This window comes from Notolepis coatsorum (assembly GCF_963971535.1).
Source record: "Notolepis coatsorum genome assembly, chromosome: 15".
NCBI classification, from domain to species: Eukaryota; Metazoa; Chordata; class Actinopteri; order Aulopiformes; family Paralepididae; genus Notolepis; species Notolepis coatsorum.
In genome coordinates this window covers 49,876,954-49,895,316 of record NC_140179.1, presented here as the reverse complement: position 1 = coordinate 49,895,316, position 18,363 = coordinate 49,876,954, and the positions used below count along the sequence as shown (strand labels likewise).

The window sequence follows — 18,363 nt, the reverse complement described above, 5'->3', positions numbered from 1 at the left end:
TGTACTACTACTACTACTACTACTACTACTACTACTACTACTACTACTACTACTACTACTACTACTACTACTACTACTACTACTACTACTACTACTACTACTACTACTACTACTACTATAATAACCTTGTATCTGTTTTGAATTATTAAGACTACAGAAATCCCTTTCATAGACAGTGTCGGAGATCTCTATACGTGAGTTGAAGTGCCATGTGGGTGATCCGCCACTAGGGGCAGAGTGGCTAACAAAGAGTGAGTCAGCGACTTTTACCAATTTCTTTAAATGTGAGAAGATAAAAGCAACAGGAAGGGAGATAGGAAACCCAACCTGAGAATCACAAAACGGTTCTAGTTAAATGTAGTTATATAGCGTACTTGGCCATCACGTCCCGCTCTTAAGCCTATTCTCGAAGACACTCTGATGTCACGAGACCGCCGCCATCTTGGTATAGGGGGACCATACGGATTTCTACCATCAAATGCATGCGTTGAGGTCCGTTTTTATTACATGTTTTATCACATTCTTGTTCATTTCATAACAATTTCATACGATTTGTTTTGAAAATATTGAGGCCAACATGGCATTTCACTATTTCGAAAGCCTTTCTGGTGATTCTAAGGCGAGATATTAGTCAAAGATCTCCCCCTGATTGACTTGACATAATGTCCATACAAAACACATACAGACATGGCCAACTCTCGAATACCCAAATTGAAGCTGATGTGTTACGTTTTGTACTAATAACAAACACAGAAATCCAAATCGCAAGTTTTATATAATACCAGCTGATGCATCACGGAGGAAAAGGTGGCTGGTGGCTAACGTTCGGCTAACTCGCTCTGTGTTGTGGTCATGGTAGCTACATGCTAAGCTAACGTTAATTACATAATATCGAACCGATAGGAGCTTATCTTATCTAATCTTACCTGGTGGTACCACGTGTGCCACTACCCGATCAAACATCCACGTAAGATTAGATAAGATAAGCTCCTATCGGTTCGATATTATGTAATTAACGTTAGCTTAGCATGTAGCTACCACAACCACAACAGCAGAGCGAGTTAGCCGAAAGTTAGCCACCAGCCACTTTTTCCTCCTTGATGGTATAAAACTTGCGATTTGGATTTCTGTTTTTGTCATTAGTACAACGCGTAACACAGCAGCTCTTTGGCATTGTGAAGGACTGAAGAAAATTCCGCTTGATAGTCTTTAATTTGACGCTTTAACGATCCGTTTCTGCACTAAATTAACCGTACACAATGTACCAGGCGGGGCAGTTTCCCCCCACGCTGCAGTTGCCTAGCAACAACAGACAGGAAGTTGACTTCGAGAATCGAGATATACCTCATCTCATGTACCTACTGTACTCCACCAACGAAAAAACAAATACGCCCATCACCTGCCGGGTCCCGCCCCTATGGAGGCGTAGCCTATAAGACACTAGGCATGGTCACCAAACACTCTTCCTCTATTTCGTTTCCATCATAACGGTCGCAATGCGCCTTATGTAACTAGTTGTTATGAAAAGATTAGAGAAATTGCGTAATGTTGAAAGCTTACCGGAGGTTTGCTTACCCTTGGAATCTTCGGGGCATGTTTCAGCGACACGTCGGGCCTATGTTGATGTTTCCTCGTCTGGTGGCAGCAGACCAAGGAGCAGCGTGCAAGGTTTGGCTATCAAGCCGGCTTGTACACAGGTAGGCCCTGTGTCATCAGGCATTGATGTTGGTGTTAGTAATCAGGGCCGCCTCAGGGGGTGTGCGAGCAGTGTGGTCGCACAGGGACTCGCGGGAAGGGGGGCCTCGCAAAAAAAAAAAAAAAAAATGTATTCTTTTTTTTATTCTTTTTTATTATTTTATTTTTTATTTTTTGCGAGGCCCCCCTTCCCGCGAGGCCCTTTTTCATCACAGACCTCAAATCTAGTTTTGCTTATATGCTTATATATTTCACATTAGACACGTTTGTAGAATGTGTCTGACTTGTTCCTGGCTCTGCGGCTCTACAGCAGACACTCACTATTGGAGCTCTGGGGCTCTGCAGCAGACATATATTGGTTTCAACGAAGGGAGGGGTTACATCATGTGTACGCCGGCGTGCGTCAGCTGCGTTTGACTATTTTGCGCGTGCAGCTTTGGAGGTTATGCTTAGTTATGCCAGCCAAGACGAAGAGGACGGTCATTCTGCAGATGGACTGAAGATGAAAGTTGTTGCATGTTAGACAGTTCAGTCAGGCTAGCCATGTCGGCTTAGCTAAAGGCAGGGACAGCTAGTTAGCTTTAGCTACGTTATAATATCGAGTGCTAACGTGTGGTTCAGTCGGGATAGCCATGATGATGTCGGCTAGTAGCTAGCTTAGCTAAAGGCTAACTAGCGTTAGCTAACCTAGAGAAAGCGTGTGCAGCATTGTTATGCCAAGATGAAGAGGACGGTCATTCGGCAGATGAACTTCGTCAACTCCACGCGGTTGTCTCCATCCTCTTGGACGTTTGGTGAGTTTTTAATGCACTCTATTCTATTCCCGCCGTGGATATATCTCTCTCTCTCTCTCTCGGGAGCCAAACGGGCCGGCTAGCTGTTGTAGCTAATGTTATATTGAGCCAAAGCGGGCCGGCTAGCTAACGTAGCTAACGTTATATTGAGCCAAACGGGCCGGCTAGCTGTTGTAGTAGCTAACGGTGTCTGGCCTGGTGTCAGTACCTGGCTACTCTATTTGCAGTTAGCCTATTTAGCTGATGTCTGCCATTGGCTCCTTGCTACTTTGTTTTCTCTGGTATAGACCCTCTTCTCTTTGGATTTAAGTGTTGATCTTTGTCCTTTTGGATCTATGTATATTCATGTTGCCTTTGTGAAGTTATCTTTTCCTTCTGTTTTGTTCTTCCATTAAAAGTTGAATATCCTTTAGGGGCTCATCTTTGCTTATCTCTCTCATACATGCTCTCTCTCTAACACACACACACAGACATGCTCTCTCTCTCTAACACACAAACACACATGCTCTCTCTCTCTCTCTCTCTTTCTAACACACACAGACATGCTCTATATCTCTCTCTAACACAAAATGACATGCTCTCTCTCTCTATATTTCTCTCTCTTTCTAACACACATACATGCTCTCTTTCTAACACACACACACAAACAGACATGCTCTCTCTCTCTCTATCTCTCTCTTTCTAACACACACAGACATGCTCTATCTATCTCTCTCTCTTCAATTCAAATGGGCTTTATTTCACATTCTTGTATTTCTCCCAGTATGTATGGGAGTTTTGAGTTATTGTCGATGTTTTCAAAGTCTCTTTGGGTGTTTGCAATTTGTGGGAAGTATGTCTTGGTATAGTGGGCAGGTTGTTAAGAAGTGGAGCTCGGTTTCCACCTCATCTTGTGTGCAGTGGGTCTGTCTTCGCTTGGGAGCCAGGTCTGCCTATGGCGGCAGCCTTTCTCGATGGCTAGGCTGTGCTCGCTGAGTCTGTACCTAGTCAAGGATCTTCTTAGTATTGGGTCAGTCACAGTGCTCAGGTATTCTGCCACTGTGTACTCTCTGTTTAGGGCCAAATAGCATTTCAATTTGCTCTGGTTTTGGGTTGTTTCTTTCCAATGTGTCTCTCTCTCTCTCTCTCTGGCCTTGCTCTGGTGGAGGGTCAGGGGCATTGCCGGGTCTGTGCAGCGATAACACTGTATATTGACTGTAGAACGGGAGCTCTCTCTCGCTCTCTCTCTTGCTATATGTTGACTGTATCATGCCCAGCCTCGGGCAGCGCTATTATTTAAGAATATGTTGACTGTATGAAAAAAAAGGGAAAAAAAATTATATATATATTTTTTTTACCTTTTAGGGGGGGGGGGGGGGGGGATGCGTATTTTCACATCCCGATTTTCCCTCCTCACAGGAAGTTCCTGCGGTTCCTGTTTCAGGGCGTAGCGTACAAGTACCAGAGGTTGCCGTTAGGCTATTCTCTGGTTCCCAGCACATTCACCAAGTGCGTAGCGACTGCGCTGGAGCCTCTACGTCGTCGGGGAATACGGGTTCTATTCTATCTCGACGACATTCTACTCCTCAGTCGTTCGGAGGAGGTTGCCAGGTCTCATACCAGGCTGGTGGTGGAATTCCTCACCAGGCTGGGTTTTGCTGTGAACTGGAAGAAGAGTACACCTCTTCCCAGTCAACAGGTGGAGTACTTGGGCTTGACGTTGAGGTCAAGGCCCATGATTGTAACCCTCTCTAACCTTCGCACGCTCAGGGGTTTCCGTCTGGGAGGGACGGTCACGGCGCTGCAAGTGATGTGCCTGCTCGGTATGATGGCATCTGCTCACACGGTGGTTCCTCTTGGCCTCCTCTTCATGAGGAGGATACAGAGGTGGTTTTTCTCTATGGGAATAGATCCGGTGAGGGACAAATGGAAACGGTTGACAGTTCCTTTGTCGATATGGGGAGATCTCGCCCATTGGAGGAGGCTGGGTATACTCACCATTGGGGTCCCCATGGGCAGCAGGCGCTCACACGTCACGGTCTTCACCGACGCCTCTCTCACGGGTTGGGGAGGGACGTGTCGGACCCACGCAGTGGGGGGCAGCTGGACGAAGGTCCATGCTGGCCAGTCTACCCCGCACATCAATGTGTTGGAATTGAAGGCGGTCCTCCTGGTCCTCAAACGGTTCCACCACCTGGTGGTAGGCGAGCACGTTCTGGTCAGAACGGACAGCATGACGGCAGCGGCGTATATCAACAGGCAGGGTGGGACTCGTTCCATCCGCCTGCACCGGGCGGCGGTCGAACTTTGGCTATGGGCATCTCGCAGGCTGCGCAGTCTGAGGGCGCTCCACATCCCTGGTGCAGAGAATGTGGGCGCGGTTACGACGAGTGGGAACTCCGCCCCGACATAGTCAGGCAGATCTGGGATAGTTTCGGGGAGGCCTCGGTAGATCTGTTTGCGAGCCGACGCTCTCACAAGTGCCCCTTGTGGTTCTCGGTTAGTCGAGCAGATCATCTCCCCTTGGGGGTGGATGCCTTCTCGATCTTTCCATGGCCGCCCGGTCTTCTGTACGCCTTTCCTCCTGTACAGCTGTTGGGTCAGCTGTTGGAACGGATACGGAGGGAGCGCAGGACGGTGATCCTGGTCGCGCCGGACCGGGGCACGGCAGTGTGGTTCCCGGTCTTGATCCAGCTACTGGTCGCTCCGCCTTGGGTTATTCCTTGGTCAGCGACGGCCCTCTCTCAGCAACACGGGTCGCTGTTCCAGTGCCCGGTGTTGAGCCAACGCCTGTTGGTGTGGATGGTAAGAGGGTAAGTCTGGAGAGGATGGACCCTTCTGTGGTTAATACCATCCGGAATGCGCATGCTCCCTCCACTGTCGCGCTTTACGCGGGCAGATGGCGTATGTTCCAAGAGTGGTGTAAGGCGGGGGGCCGGGACCCAGTCTCCTGCCCCCTGGATGCTGTCCTTGGTTATCTCCAGTCTCTCCTTGGTCGACTGTCGGCTTCGACGGTGAGGGTATATGCAGCAGCTATATCCTCCTATCATGAGGGGTTTGAGGGGGATGTCTTGTTCAGCCACCCTCTTGTGAGGCGTTTCCTGCTTGGCGCTCGACGTGTTAAGCCGGTGCAACGCTCTTTGGCTCCGAGTTGGGATCTTCAATTGGTCCTCGGTCGGTTGTCCTTGGCCCCGTTTGAGCCGCTTGAGCAAGGGCCGTTGGGACAGCTGTCTTTCAAGACCGCGTTCTTGCTGGCTGTCACCTCCGCTAAACGCGTGGGTGAGCTCTGTGCTCTTTCGGTACGTCCAGAGTGCCTGTCTTTTCGTTCCGATTGCGGTGCCACTCTGCGGCCTAATCCTGCTTTCGTGCCTAAAAATATCCGGAGTTCCTTCCGCTCCAGGGATATTGTGGTTCAGGCGTTTCATCCGCCTCCTCACGCTAGTGAGTTAGATGCAGGCCTTCACCTGTCAGGTCCGTGCTTTGGGAATTTACCTCAGCTGTACTCAGGACCTCAGGGTTACCGATCAGCTTTTTGTCTGTCACGGTGGTTCTCGTGCCGGTAAGGCACTATCGAAACAGCGCCTGTCCCATTGATTGTGCGAGGGCATTGCCCTCTGCTACACGTTGGCCGGGCTGGATCCCCCTGGGGGCGTCAGGGCGCACTCCACTTGTGGGATGGCTGCCTCTGCCGCTCTGCTGGGTGGGGCCTCGGTGGAGGACATCTGTGCTGCAGCTTCATGGTCCTCCCCGGGCCCCTTTGTAAGGTTTTACCTCATGGACATGACCGGGGGTTCTGTCTCCCAGGCGGTTCTGGGGTCTGTGGCCTTTCCTGCTTCCCGTCCTTTGGTAGGGTAGCAGGAGTGTGTGGGTATGGGCCACAGTGTGTTAGGTCACACGTGGTTCCGCCTGTGCTGTGTGTTCAAGGGGTTCTAGTTCCCTCTTGCTCGCACTCAGGTGGAGTTGACTGCGCCCCCCCTTCATTAGGAAGGATGGGGTGACGGGACTCCCCAACCCCTTGATGTGGGCTTACGGGTCCTCAGGGGGTACATCTGTCGGGCCTCGCGTCTGCTCTACCCCATATCTCGATAGGCTTAAGAGTGGGACGCGATGGCCAAGTACGCTATATAACGACAGGTTATGTATATAACCTAGTTATATGAGTACTGGCTAAGCGTCCCGCTCTTAACGGCCCTGAGTTCCCTTTTGAGGAATCTTTTCCTGGAAACGGGTTTTTTGGCGAGGAAGAGTGTTTGGTGACCATGCCTAGTGTCTTATAGGCTACGCCTCCATAGGGGCGGGACCGGCAGGTGATGGGCGTATTTGTTTTTTCGTTGGTGGAGTACAGTAGGTACATGAGATGAGGTATATCTCGATAGGCTTAATAATAGTTAATATAGTTAGGATGGAACACCAAGCTCCTTCACACACACACACACACACACACACACACACACACACACACACACACACACACACACACACACACACACACACACACACACACACACACACACACACACACACTCACAGAGACCAACACTTGACACCATGTGAAACAGCTATATCTGCATCTGCTTTAGCTTCAGGCTCTGACAGGAGAAAGAAACACAACAGAACAGAACAGAACAGAACAGAACAGAACAACAGAACAACAGAACAACAGAACAGAACAGAACAACAGAACAACAGAACAGAACAGACCAGAACAGAACAGAACAGAACAGAACAACAGACAGAACAACAGAACAGAGCAGAACAGAACAGAGCAGAACAACAGAACAGAGCAGAGTAGAACAACAGAACAGAGCAGAGTAGAACAACAGAGCAGAACAAAACAGAGTAGAACAGAACAGAGTAGAACAGAAAAGAACAGAACAGAGTAGAACAGAACATAGCAGAACAGAACAGAACAGAACACACAGAACAGAACAGAACAGAACAAAACAGAACAGAGCAGAACATAACAGAACAGAACAGAACAGAACAGAACAGAGTAGAACAGAACAGAACAGAACAGAACAGAGTAGTACAGAACAGAACAGAACAGAACAGAACAAAGCAGAACAGAGCAGAACAGAACAGAACAGAACAGAACAGAACAGAACAGAGAAGAACAGAGCAGAACAACATAACAGAACAGAGCAGGAGAGAACAGTATAGAACAGTATAGAACAGTATAGAACAGAACAGAGCAGAACAGAGCAGAACAACAGAACCGAACAGAGCAGAACAGAGCAGAACAACAACAGAACAGAGCAGAACAGAGCAGAACAACAGAACAGAACAGAGTAGAAGATAACATAACAGAGCAGAGCAGGATAGAACAGAACAGAACAGTATAGAACAGAACAGCAGAACAGAGCAGAAGTAAGTAAGTAAAACTGTGAGGATTTGCCCATTCCCGCCACACGCTTCAAGGTACTGTGAGGAGGATTGGCTCATTGCCACCACACGCTTCTAGGTCAAGTACCAATTGCCGTCATGCACCTGTCGGTTGTTTGTAATCAGCGCCCAGAGCCCTTCATATACTCGGGTCTTTCTGTCAATCGTTGTCGGGTCGTTTTGGATTTCCACTGCTACTGCGTGTTCCCCCCGTTGTTGTGCCTCGTCTGTTTTTCTTCAGGACGTCTATGGAAGTCGCCGCTGTTGTGTATCTCTATCATCCGTTGGAGCTGTGCCTCGTTGCCCGCTTTGCGCATTTGTGCTTTGGTGAGTTTTTGGAACGAACCTTTTGGATTCTCTGTTTTTTGTGTGTTTGGATAACACTGAAGATTTGCCGTTTTTGTTTTGTACTGGACTCAGCTAAACTTGTGTGTTGGTAACACTGAAGATTAAGTCACGTGTGATTGTACTGGGCTCAGCTAAACTTGTGTGTTGGTAACACTGAAGATTAAGTCACGTGTGATTATACTGGACTCAGCTAAGGAGGACTGGACTGCCTCTGTATCCCGTTGGCTTGTTTATTGACCACTCTCTCTCCATTCCTCCCGAGTTGGATCCTGGAGTAGCTGCAGAGCCGCAGAGGCAGTGGCGCTACGCCGCTTCACCATCTCAATACCGGGACGATCTGCGGAGCCGCAGACAACTCTGCCAAGAACATTCTCCCCTTTGTTGTTCTTATTGTTATTTCGCTCATTCCTGTTTCAGAAATAAATACGCCCTAGTCTTTGGCTAACTCTGAACTACCTGTCTGTGCCGTGCTGTTGGGGTCGGTTTCAAACCATAACAAAAACTCTTATAGTGCCCTTCTCAGCACGAGTGCACAGTGCTTTACAACAGTAATATATAATATCAATAAAATACAGTAAGGGGAAACATTTGAAGAAAATAATAAAATATAAAATTAGCTAAAACAACAGAATAGACAACAAAAAACAAAGATGCCTTTAAAAATAAGTTCAGAGGGAGCGGTTTTCATTTTCAAGGGGAGGGCGTTCCAGAGCTGTCACCACGAATGCTCGGCCCCCTTTTGATTTTAGGCTGGTCCTGGGCACCACCAGGAGCTCCTGGTCGGATGACCGCAGTGACCGGCTAGACGGAAGTGGGTGGATGAGCTTACTGATGTAGGACCTTGAAATTGATCCTGAAATGTAACGGGAGTCAGTGCAGGGAAGCTAGGATGGGGGTAGGGTGACCAGGTCAAAATGGTTCAGTCGCAGGACAGCATCACTGCTTTTGCGGGACAATGCAGGACACGTAGGTGAAAAAAAAAAAATTATTTTCTTTTGCTAATTAAAACGAAAGAAATGTATTTATTATTTAAATGCCTTTATTTCATATTCGACGCAGACGGTAGGCTATATATAGCACATTTTGTTATTAATCTTATTAAACTGTATAGATGCTTCACCAATCACCTTCTCAGCCGCTACTGTCTATGTCACCAACATCTTTATTTAATCACACTTTCATCATTAAGCCGGTACTGTTACCTTCTCAGCCGCTACTGTCTATGTCACCAACATCTTTATTTAATCACACTTTCATCATTAAGCCGGTAACCATCAATCTTGGTATCCAAGCTGATAAAATCACTCCATTAATAGAAAGAGCAGGAGCTAAGTCTTTTCAGCCATCTTTTCCTGAGCATTATTAGCAGTGAAGTGTAGAAGAGAGGAGACGGAATGCAATGGTTGATCTTCACAATATAATAATGTTTTTATTGTGAATAGCAGATCACTCAGTTGCTCATATAACAAAAAGGGTGAGACCCAAAGTCTCCACAAACCCTATATAACATAAAGGAAAAGGCTGACAGCACAGTCTCTGCAATATGTGTCTGGTGAACCCACAAATTTTTTTAAACAATGCAGAGTCCAGTTTGCTGCTGATATTAAGAGCCTCAGCTGCTTCGCGAAGCTCTTGGAAGCTGAATGCTCTCTTCTTGAGAGCCAAGCATGACACCTGTTTCAGGTAATTCTGATCAGAGAAATCAAACCATTTGTCTAGGTAAGCGAGCGCTCTCTGATAGAAAATAAAAAAGTCCTGTTCGATCGCAGCAACCTGTGCGGTAGGAAACCTCTGCACTGGTCTCGAATCCAAAATAACGGTCCTTTGATCGTTGTTCAAGTTTCAGTCTTAGACTGGTCATGAGCTGGAAAAGCTCACAGACAGTTGTGTGATGTCATCCCCCTCAACTTCAAGCACTGCGTCGTAAAAAAGCTTTAGGCTATTCTGCAGAAACATCAGGTATGACTGACGTCACACACACTGTAAGAGCCAAAGCTATATATATTTTGGTTATTGTATTATATGAATGTTTAATATTGATGGGATTTAAAGAGAGTCATTGAACCGTCGTATTTGTCATAATAGGGCATTCTAGAACCTAGAACCTTCTAGAACGTTTGTTGTGATGTCATAATCGATCTTTCTAGAACGTAAAACAGTCCGGAACGTTTGGGGGTGATGTCATAGTAGTCTTTCTATAACGTAAAACATTCTAGAACCACAGGATGACGTCATGATAGAAAGTACTGGAACCTTCGTGATGTCACCGTATATGAGGTCATAACTAAACATTCTAGAACATTTGGGTCTCTCTATATAAGCAGACGTTTCCTCAGGACGGCAGTTTTGCATCTTCAACCAGACTGAACCGGACTGAACGGATGGACTCAACAATGGACGGAAGCCAGGAGCCAGCGCGTGGATTTACAGCTGTCACCTTACGAAGGAATTTTCATGTGTCGAGTCGGCGGTAATTTTGGAGACTGGGAAAATACAGTTTTCTTACCTTGTAGTAGAGAGAGTCATTGAACCGTCGTATTGGTCATAATAGAGCATTCTAGAACCTAGAATCTTTTAGAATGTTTGTGGTGATGTCATAATGGATCTTTCTAGAACGTAAAACAGTCCGGAACGTTTGGGGGTGATGTCATAGTAGGACTTTCTAGAACATAAAACATTCTAGAACCACAGGATGACGTCATGATAGAAAGTTCTGGAACCTTCGTGATGTCACCGTATGATGTCACGGCCGAACATTCTAGAATCTTTGGGTCTCTATATAAGCGGGCATTCCCTTTTGCTGTGGAAAGATGTTGTGAAGATGGGTGGTGGAAAGAAGAAGAAGAAGAAGGGAGAGGAAGAACGGCAAATGGAGATACGAATTTCCAGAACGACAGATATTCGCGATCAGTGGAAGGGTAAGGGGTCGGGTGAGAGTAGGGGGGAGGAGAGTGGGGGAGAAGGGAAGAAAGTGCGGGACGATAGCTCAAGTGGAAGAAACGATGGTGACATGAAGGGGAGTGACAACAAGTGGTGGGAATTGATGAGCCTTGACGAGCTGAAGACGCGTGACGACGGGTGGGAATTGTTGAGCCTTGACGAGTATAACTCGGTCTTGGCGAGAATGTCGTCGCGAGCTAAAAAGGAGCTGCAAGCAAGGAGCGACAGCGATAGGGGTGAGAATAGCCAGGGCAAAGAGTCGGGTGGTGACAGAATGGAGTATAGTGGGGAGGAGAGGGAGAGTGAGAAAGAAGAGATTGAGAGGGAGGTGTGGGAAACGGCGGGGAAGAAGAGGAAGAAACAGACGGAGAGGAACGACAGCGATGGGGGTGAGAGTAGCCAGGGCAAGGGTAAGGGGTCGGGTGGTGCCGTGGAGAGTAGGGGGGAGGAGAGTGGGGAAGAAGGGGGGAAGAGGAAGAAAGCGAGGGACGATAGCTCAAGTGGGCCGGGAGGCGAGGGTGCTGGAAATGATGTGGCAAAAGAGGAAGTGATTCATATAGTGGTCAGGCTTGAGGGGGAGAGGGGAGAGGGGAAAGTAGGTAGGCTCGAGTGGCCCAAACTCATTGTCGAGCAATTAGGGGAGGTAAAGTACGCAAGAGTTTTGTGGGATGGGAATCTGGCCGTAGGGTGTGGTAGTGAGGGGCAGGTGGAGAGGGCTAGGAAGATGGGGAGCATTGGTGGGGTGGGTATAAGTAGGGTGGCAAGAGTAGGGGAGGGGGGATGTAAGGGGGTGATAGCTGGGGTACCGGTCGAGGTTACAGTAGAGCAGCTGGTGGAAAAGCTAAAGGAGATCGGGCGTAATGGCATAGTTAAGAGTGCAGAAAGGATGAAGAGGGGAGCAGAGAGGGCAGTGACGGAGACGGTAGTGATTACGTTTGAGGGTGGGGTTGATCCTAGGGAGGTGTTTGTAGGGCGTAGGATGTATAGGGTTAGGGCATTTGTCCAGAATCCTCTTAGGTGCTATAGGTGCCAGGAGTTTGGCCATATAGCTACCACGTGTAGGAAGGGGCTGAGGTGCGCTAGGTGTGGCGGGGAACATGAATATGGGAAGTGTGGAGAGGGAGTGAAGCCGAAGTGCTGTAGTTGTGGTGGGGAGCATAGTGTAGCGTTTAGGGGGTGTGAGGTGATGAAGAAGGAGGTCGCGGTTCGGAGAGTGAGAAAGGAGGGTAAGTTGTCGTATGCTGAGGCGGTTAGCAGGGTAGGACAGGGCAGTCAAGAAAGGGTGCAGGGGGTGGAAGGAGGGCATGTGGTAGAGAGGGTAGAGCAGGTGGAAAGAGAGAGGGGAAGGGAGGAGAAATTAGGTATTGTGGCCTTCGTGGCAGGGGTAGTTACTGGTATGGCAGAGGCTAAGGGTAAAACAGCGATGGTGAAGATGATTGTTAGGATAGCGGTTCAACATCTGGGATTGGAAGGTCTGGGCTGGGAGGAGGTGTATAGCGAATTGGCTGAGGGGGCTGAGAGGGACAAAGCAGCCCAGAATAAGATCGCAGGGGGCAAGGAGGGTCCCGCGGAGGGGGGCTCAGACAGGAAGTAGCAGCATTAGCTGCACTCCAATGGACAATGTAGTTGATGACGGGGTCCAGTAGAAGGAGAAAAAGACGGTGAAGAAGGAGAAGAAGGAGAAGAAGAAGAGCCCATAAAAAGAATTGCGGAGGGCAGTAATACGCCACGATGCGTCTACACTGCCGGAAATTCAAATAAGAAGAAGAAGAAGAACTGGTCCTTTTTGCATATTTGACCAGACTGAACAGGACCGAACGGATGGACTCAACCATGGACTGAAGCCAGAAGCCAACAAAGGAATTTTCATGTGTCGAGTCGGCGGTGATTTTGGAGACTGGGAAATACAGTTTTCTTACCTTGTAGTAGTAGTATGTGTAGTATTGACAGGAATATTTAGGAAAGTAGATTTAGGACCACTTCTGTAAAGAGAGACTTTGCAAATAAACCATTTGGATATCTTTACTTTACACTGTGGACATTGCTTGTCTTTATCAACGGACGTACTACTCACAAGTAAGTAATTTGACCAGTGGAGTGGATCCCTGTCAGTGTGATTGGATCATGTGTTTTTAGATTTAACTTCATGGTCTTGGTTTTTCCGGTGTTGATCTTGATTCCAAGCTGGTCACTGTTAGTCTGTAACCTATCTGTCTTCTGTTGCATGTGTGTGTGGTTTTCAGAGACTAGCGCACTGAGGGGAGAGGCCATAGAGGACGTGGAGCACTTCACCTACCTAGGGAGTAACATCAGCAGGGATGGAGGAGCAGACAGGGACATAGAGGCAGGCATCAGCAAAGCACAGGTAGCATTCAGGATACTCAGGCCAATCTGGTTGTCCAAGCAACTCTCCAACAACACCAAGCTACGGATCTTCAATACCAATGTGAAGACTGTCCTGCTCTACGGCTCTGAGACGTGGAAGACTACTGAGGGCCTCACAAGCAAGATCCAGGTGTTTGTCAACAAATAAAATAAAACCTACACTACATCCTCAAGCTGTGGTGGCCCATCAAAACCACAAATGAAGAGCTGTGGAGGATAACCAACCAGGACAGCATAAGGAGAAAGCGGAACTGGATAGGGCATACCCTTAGGAAGGACTCCAACAACATCACTAGACAGGCCGTGGACTACAACCCGCAGGGGAAGAAGAAAGCCGGTAGGCCGAGAAACACCTGGAGACGTTCCACACTCCAAGACCTAAAGAACATCGGAGTGAGCTGGAAAGAAGCAAAGGCCCTGGCCCAGAAGAGAGTGAGATGGAGAGCTCTGGTGGACGCCCTATGCCAACCAACGGGGTAAAGAGGATTAAGTCAAAAGTACGTCAAAAGTGGATCCCCGGCCTGAACTCCAACTCTCTCAGAGGCACCATGTTCCGGAAGTTTGACCTGCACACCACCTCCCACATCGACACGCTGCTGGAGAAGGACGAGGTGACGCTGCAGGAGGTGATGGATGAGGAGGACGTGCTGCAGGAGTGCCAGGCTCAGAACCACAAGCTGGTGGAGTTCCTGCTGCGGCCGCAGTTCATGGAGGACCTGGTGGCCTTCATCACCCAGGAGCCCCACGCCGACGTGGAGGAGAAGATCAAACGCAAGTATCCCAACATATCCTGTGAGCTGTTGACGTCAGACGTGATTAAGATAAACGACCGTCTCGGAGAGGACCACACCCTCTTGATAAAGCTCTACTCCTTCCTCCAAAACCAAGCGCCGGTCAACCCCCTGCTGGCCAGCTTCTTCTCCAAGGTCATGTCCATCCTGATCAGACGCAAGCCTGGACAGATCGTGGAGTTCCTACGGAAGCAGGAGGACTTTGTAGACCTGCTGATTAAACACATCGGGACGTCGGCCATCATGGATCTGCTGCGCACGATGTTGACCTGCATAGAACCACAGACTCTACGACAGGAAGTCCTCAACTGGCTGAATGAGGAGCAGGTGATTCAGAGACTGGTGGACATGGTACAGTCATCTCAGGATGAAGACAGACACTCTAATGCGTCCCAGTCGTTATGTGAGATCATCAGGCTGAGTAGAGACCAGGTGTTTCAGGTACAGGGCTGCTCGGAACCAGACCCTCTGCTGGCCACGCTGGAGAAACAAGAGACAGTGGAACAGTTGTTGTCCAACATATTTGACAAGGAGAGGAATGAGTCGGCCATCGTCAGTGTGATCCAGATCCTGCTGACCCTGTTTGAGACCAGGATGCCAGCGTTCGAGGGTCACATGGACGGCCCAGAAGGCTCCGCCCACCCAGCCTTCTCAGTCAACCACAGCATCCTGGAGGCAGTTAGGCCCCGCCTCCAACACTTCCACAGCTTGCTGCTGGAGCCACCAAAGAACGTGATGAAGACCACGTGGGGGGTGCTGGACCCCCCGGTGGGGAACACTCGCCTGAACGTGGTGCGTCTGGTGGTCAGCTTACTGCAGAGCAACACACACACCATCACCGCCCAGCTGATCAGCCTCAACACACTGTCTGTCGTCCTGGACATGTATTTCAAATACATCTGGAACAACTTCCTCCATCTGCAGGTAGAGATCTGTACAGCCATGATCCTGGCTCTGCCCCCCTCCCCCCCCCAGTGCTGATGGCCTGAGCCAATCGGATGTCACCGAGCAGGCCAGAGAGTCACTGCTCATCAAACATCTCTTCCAGAAGTGCCGGTTTGTCCAGAGAATCGTGGAGGCTTGGAGCTCCAATGAGAAGGAGCAGGCAGAGGGTGGTTGTAGGCGGGGCTACATGGGTCACCTGACCAGAATAGCAAATTCTATAGTTCACAACTGTGAGAAAGGTCCCAACGGACCACAAATACAGACACTCATATCTGAGCTCCCAGTAGAGGACAGAGAGGGATGGGAGGTGTTTATCTCTGGTCAGCTGACTGATATCAACAAGAGGAATACTATTGACCTGGTGAACACACACCACTCCTCCAAAGTCAAACCCCAAGCCAGACCTCAGAATAGGAGAGGAAGAAAGATCAGGAGGGCGCTGAAGAGGGCGAGGAAGATCATGGCTGACCCCTCCCACCCCTCCCACCCCGGTCACAGCCTCTTCACCCTGCTCTGGGAGATGGCTGAGGATCCCAAAGGCTGTGAAAGCTCGTCACAGACTGAGCTTCTTCCCCTCAGCCGCCAGGCTGATCAATACCTCAGGTCCCCCCCCCCCCCCTCGGTCCCCCCCCCCCCCCCCTCCCCCCTCTGCCCCCAAGTGACACTGGCACAATGACACTGACTGCACTGCACTAGTCCTTACTGGAACTCTGCACTCTACACTTTATATATATATATAATATAATATGTATTTAAATGTATTAATCCCCCACTGCACTGTTTTTTGTCCTGTGTCTGTGTTGGTGTTTGTCGTTTACTGTGAAAAAAGAAAGGAAAAAACGCATACACTGTAAACGCTGAAACAATTACCAATGTGTTTTTACACAAATGGCTTAATAAAGGAATCTGAATCTGAATCTGAATCTGAATCTGAATCACGCCGAAGGTGGACACATTGTCCAACTTCTCAGAAAGGGCTGGCACATGGATGGAGGAGGTGCATAAGCGTACGACGGAGTCTATGGTGCACCAAGATGATGTCGGGCCTGAAGACAGCGCATCCGTCGTCGTAGCAGGGAAAGGGTCTAGAGCACCATCCACTACACTTTCCAGAACATCATCTGCAAGCGCGCGTCTGAAAGTTGAATTAGAAATGGTCTAGTTGCTAGCCCAGGCTTCCGCTCTAAAACAAAGACGACAACTCGAGGATCACGCTCTAAAACAAAAACGACAACTCGAGGAACAGGAGGCTCTGCTAAGAGCAGATAGGGAAGAACAGGAGGCTAAGCTAAGAGCAGAGAGAGATGAGATACAGATCCAGGCTGCTATAGCTGCGGCAGAGGCTAAGTTCAAGGTGCTGGAAGAGTATGGGGGTCAGCGAGCCTCATCCGGACTGTCCCGTGGGGATGGACTGAACTCTTACATAGAGAAAAGGAAGCTCTTCGAATTCCAAGCTCACGAACAGGCTATGCCTACTCCCCAGAACGCCGCGATAAAAAGAGAACCTGCTTACAGTAGCAGCTCCAGAGCACCAGGCGGCGCTAAACAGAAAGAACAAGAGTCTCCGCCACTAGAGCACCGACGGGCCAGGGTGGATTTCCCAGGGAGGCAGCAACGCCATGCTATGCTGCCCCCTCAACAGATTCCTATATTCAGGGGAGAACCTATGGAGTACCGACTATTCATCAGGGCCTTCGAACACGGAGTGGAGGACAAGACAGATAGTAACAGAAACCGGCTGTACTTCTTGGAGCAGTACACAGATGGGGAGCCAAGAGAGCTGATAAAAAGTTGTCTTCATATGGACTCAGAACGAGGCAAGGCGGCTCTTGCAAGAGCATTTTGGAAATGGATACATCATATCAATGGCGCTGGACTGGCCTATTATCAAGCCCGAGGACGGAGGGGCGCTCCGCTCCTTTGGCCTCTATCTCACTGGATGCCTCAACGCTATGACTGATGTGGAGTACGTACAGGAGCTTGACGGCATATCAACTATGCGGGCCATCACAGCCAAGCTTCCGTACAAGCAGAGAGATCGGTGGAGAAGCAAGGTCCAGGCGCTTCTGAGGAAAGAGCGGTGCAGTGCCAAGTTCCGTGACCTTGTCGAATTTGTCAACCTAGAAGCCCAGGAAGCCCTACACCCGCTCTTTGGCAACCTCACAGATGGAAGCAGGAGCCAAACTAAGGTTCACAAAGACGAGAGGACCTCCAGAAATAGCGGCGCTCTGGGAAGCTTCACCACAGCTGCTACAGCAGTCCAGCACCCGGCAGAGGCTAAAGCGCGCCACGAGGGGGATACCCTCTGTGCCTTCTCCAACCCTTGCCTCTTCTGCCAAGGAGAACAGCATGCCCTGGAGCAATGCAGCTGCCTCGGCCTCGGACTGTCTGACAAGTGACAGGCAGCGCGACTCGCGAGACTCGAGTCGAGCTGCTCGGCTCGGCTGCGCATTGGTTTGACGTCGCCCGATTTTTTATTTTAAATATAAGAGGGTATTGGAACAAGGCATTAAATTAACAACATGTAAAAAAAAATTTAAATAATAATCTTTGAATAATTTTAATTTTTTATGTAGGTGGGCACCCTACAGTAGATGGCGGTGATGTGACATGAAGAGTATAGAACAGAGCAGAAAACAACACAACACAACACAACACAACACAACACATAACATAACATAACATAACATAACATAACATAACATAACATAACATAACATAACATAACATAACATAACATAACAGAGCAGAGCAGAGCAGAGCAGAACAGAAGATAACAGTAGAGCAGTGGGACCGTTTTTATTGGGTCGCCAATAATTTTTTTTAAAATAAATATTCAATTTATTTTTTTATTTTTATTTTTTATAAAAAAGCTGTAGATGTGTTGATTCAGTTTGACACCACATACTTATGTGAATCTGGGTTTTCTACTCTAGCATACCTGAAAAACAAATACAGAAACAGACTAAATGCTCAGCTTGACCTCAGAATAGCACTTTCAAAAACCAAGCCCAGAATAGATCTGCTGGTTGAAAACTTCAACCAGCCACATGCCTCTCATGGGACTGAGGGAGGGGGTAAGAAATGGAGAGTTGAAAAAGGGG

The 18,363-nt window shown here is 48.7% G+C and overlaps 1 protein-coding gene across 1 annotated transcript; it reads left to right on the top strand.

Moving 5' to 3' along the window:
- Positions 1–14,071: 14,071 nt before the first annotated feature.
- On the top strand, positions 14,072–17,658 carry LOC311242044 (serine/threonine-protein phosphatase 6 regulatory subunit 3-B-like; the record flags this gene model as incomplete). Its single annotated transcript, XM_084330998.1, is given in 3 exon segments — positions 14,072–15,282; positions 15,284–15,707; positions 17,071–17,658. Coding segments are annotated over 3 exon segments (2,223 nt in total).
- Positions 17,659–18,363: the final 705 nt, after the last annotated feature.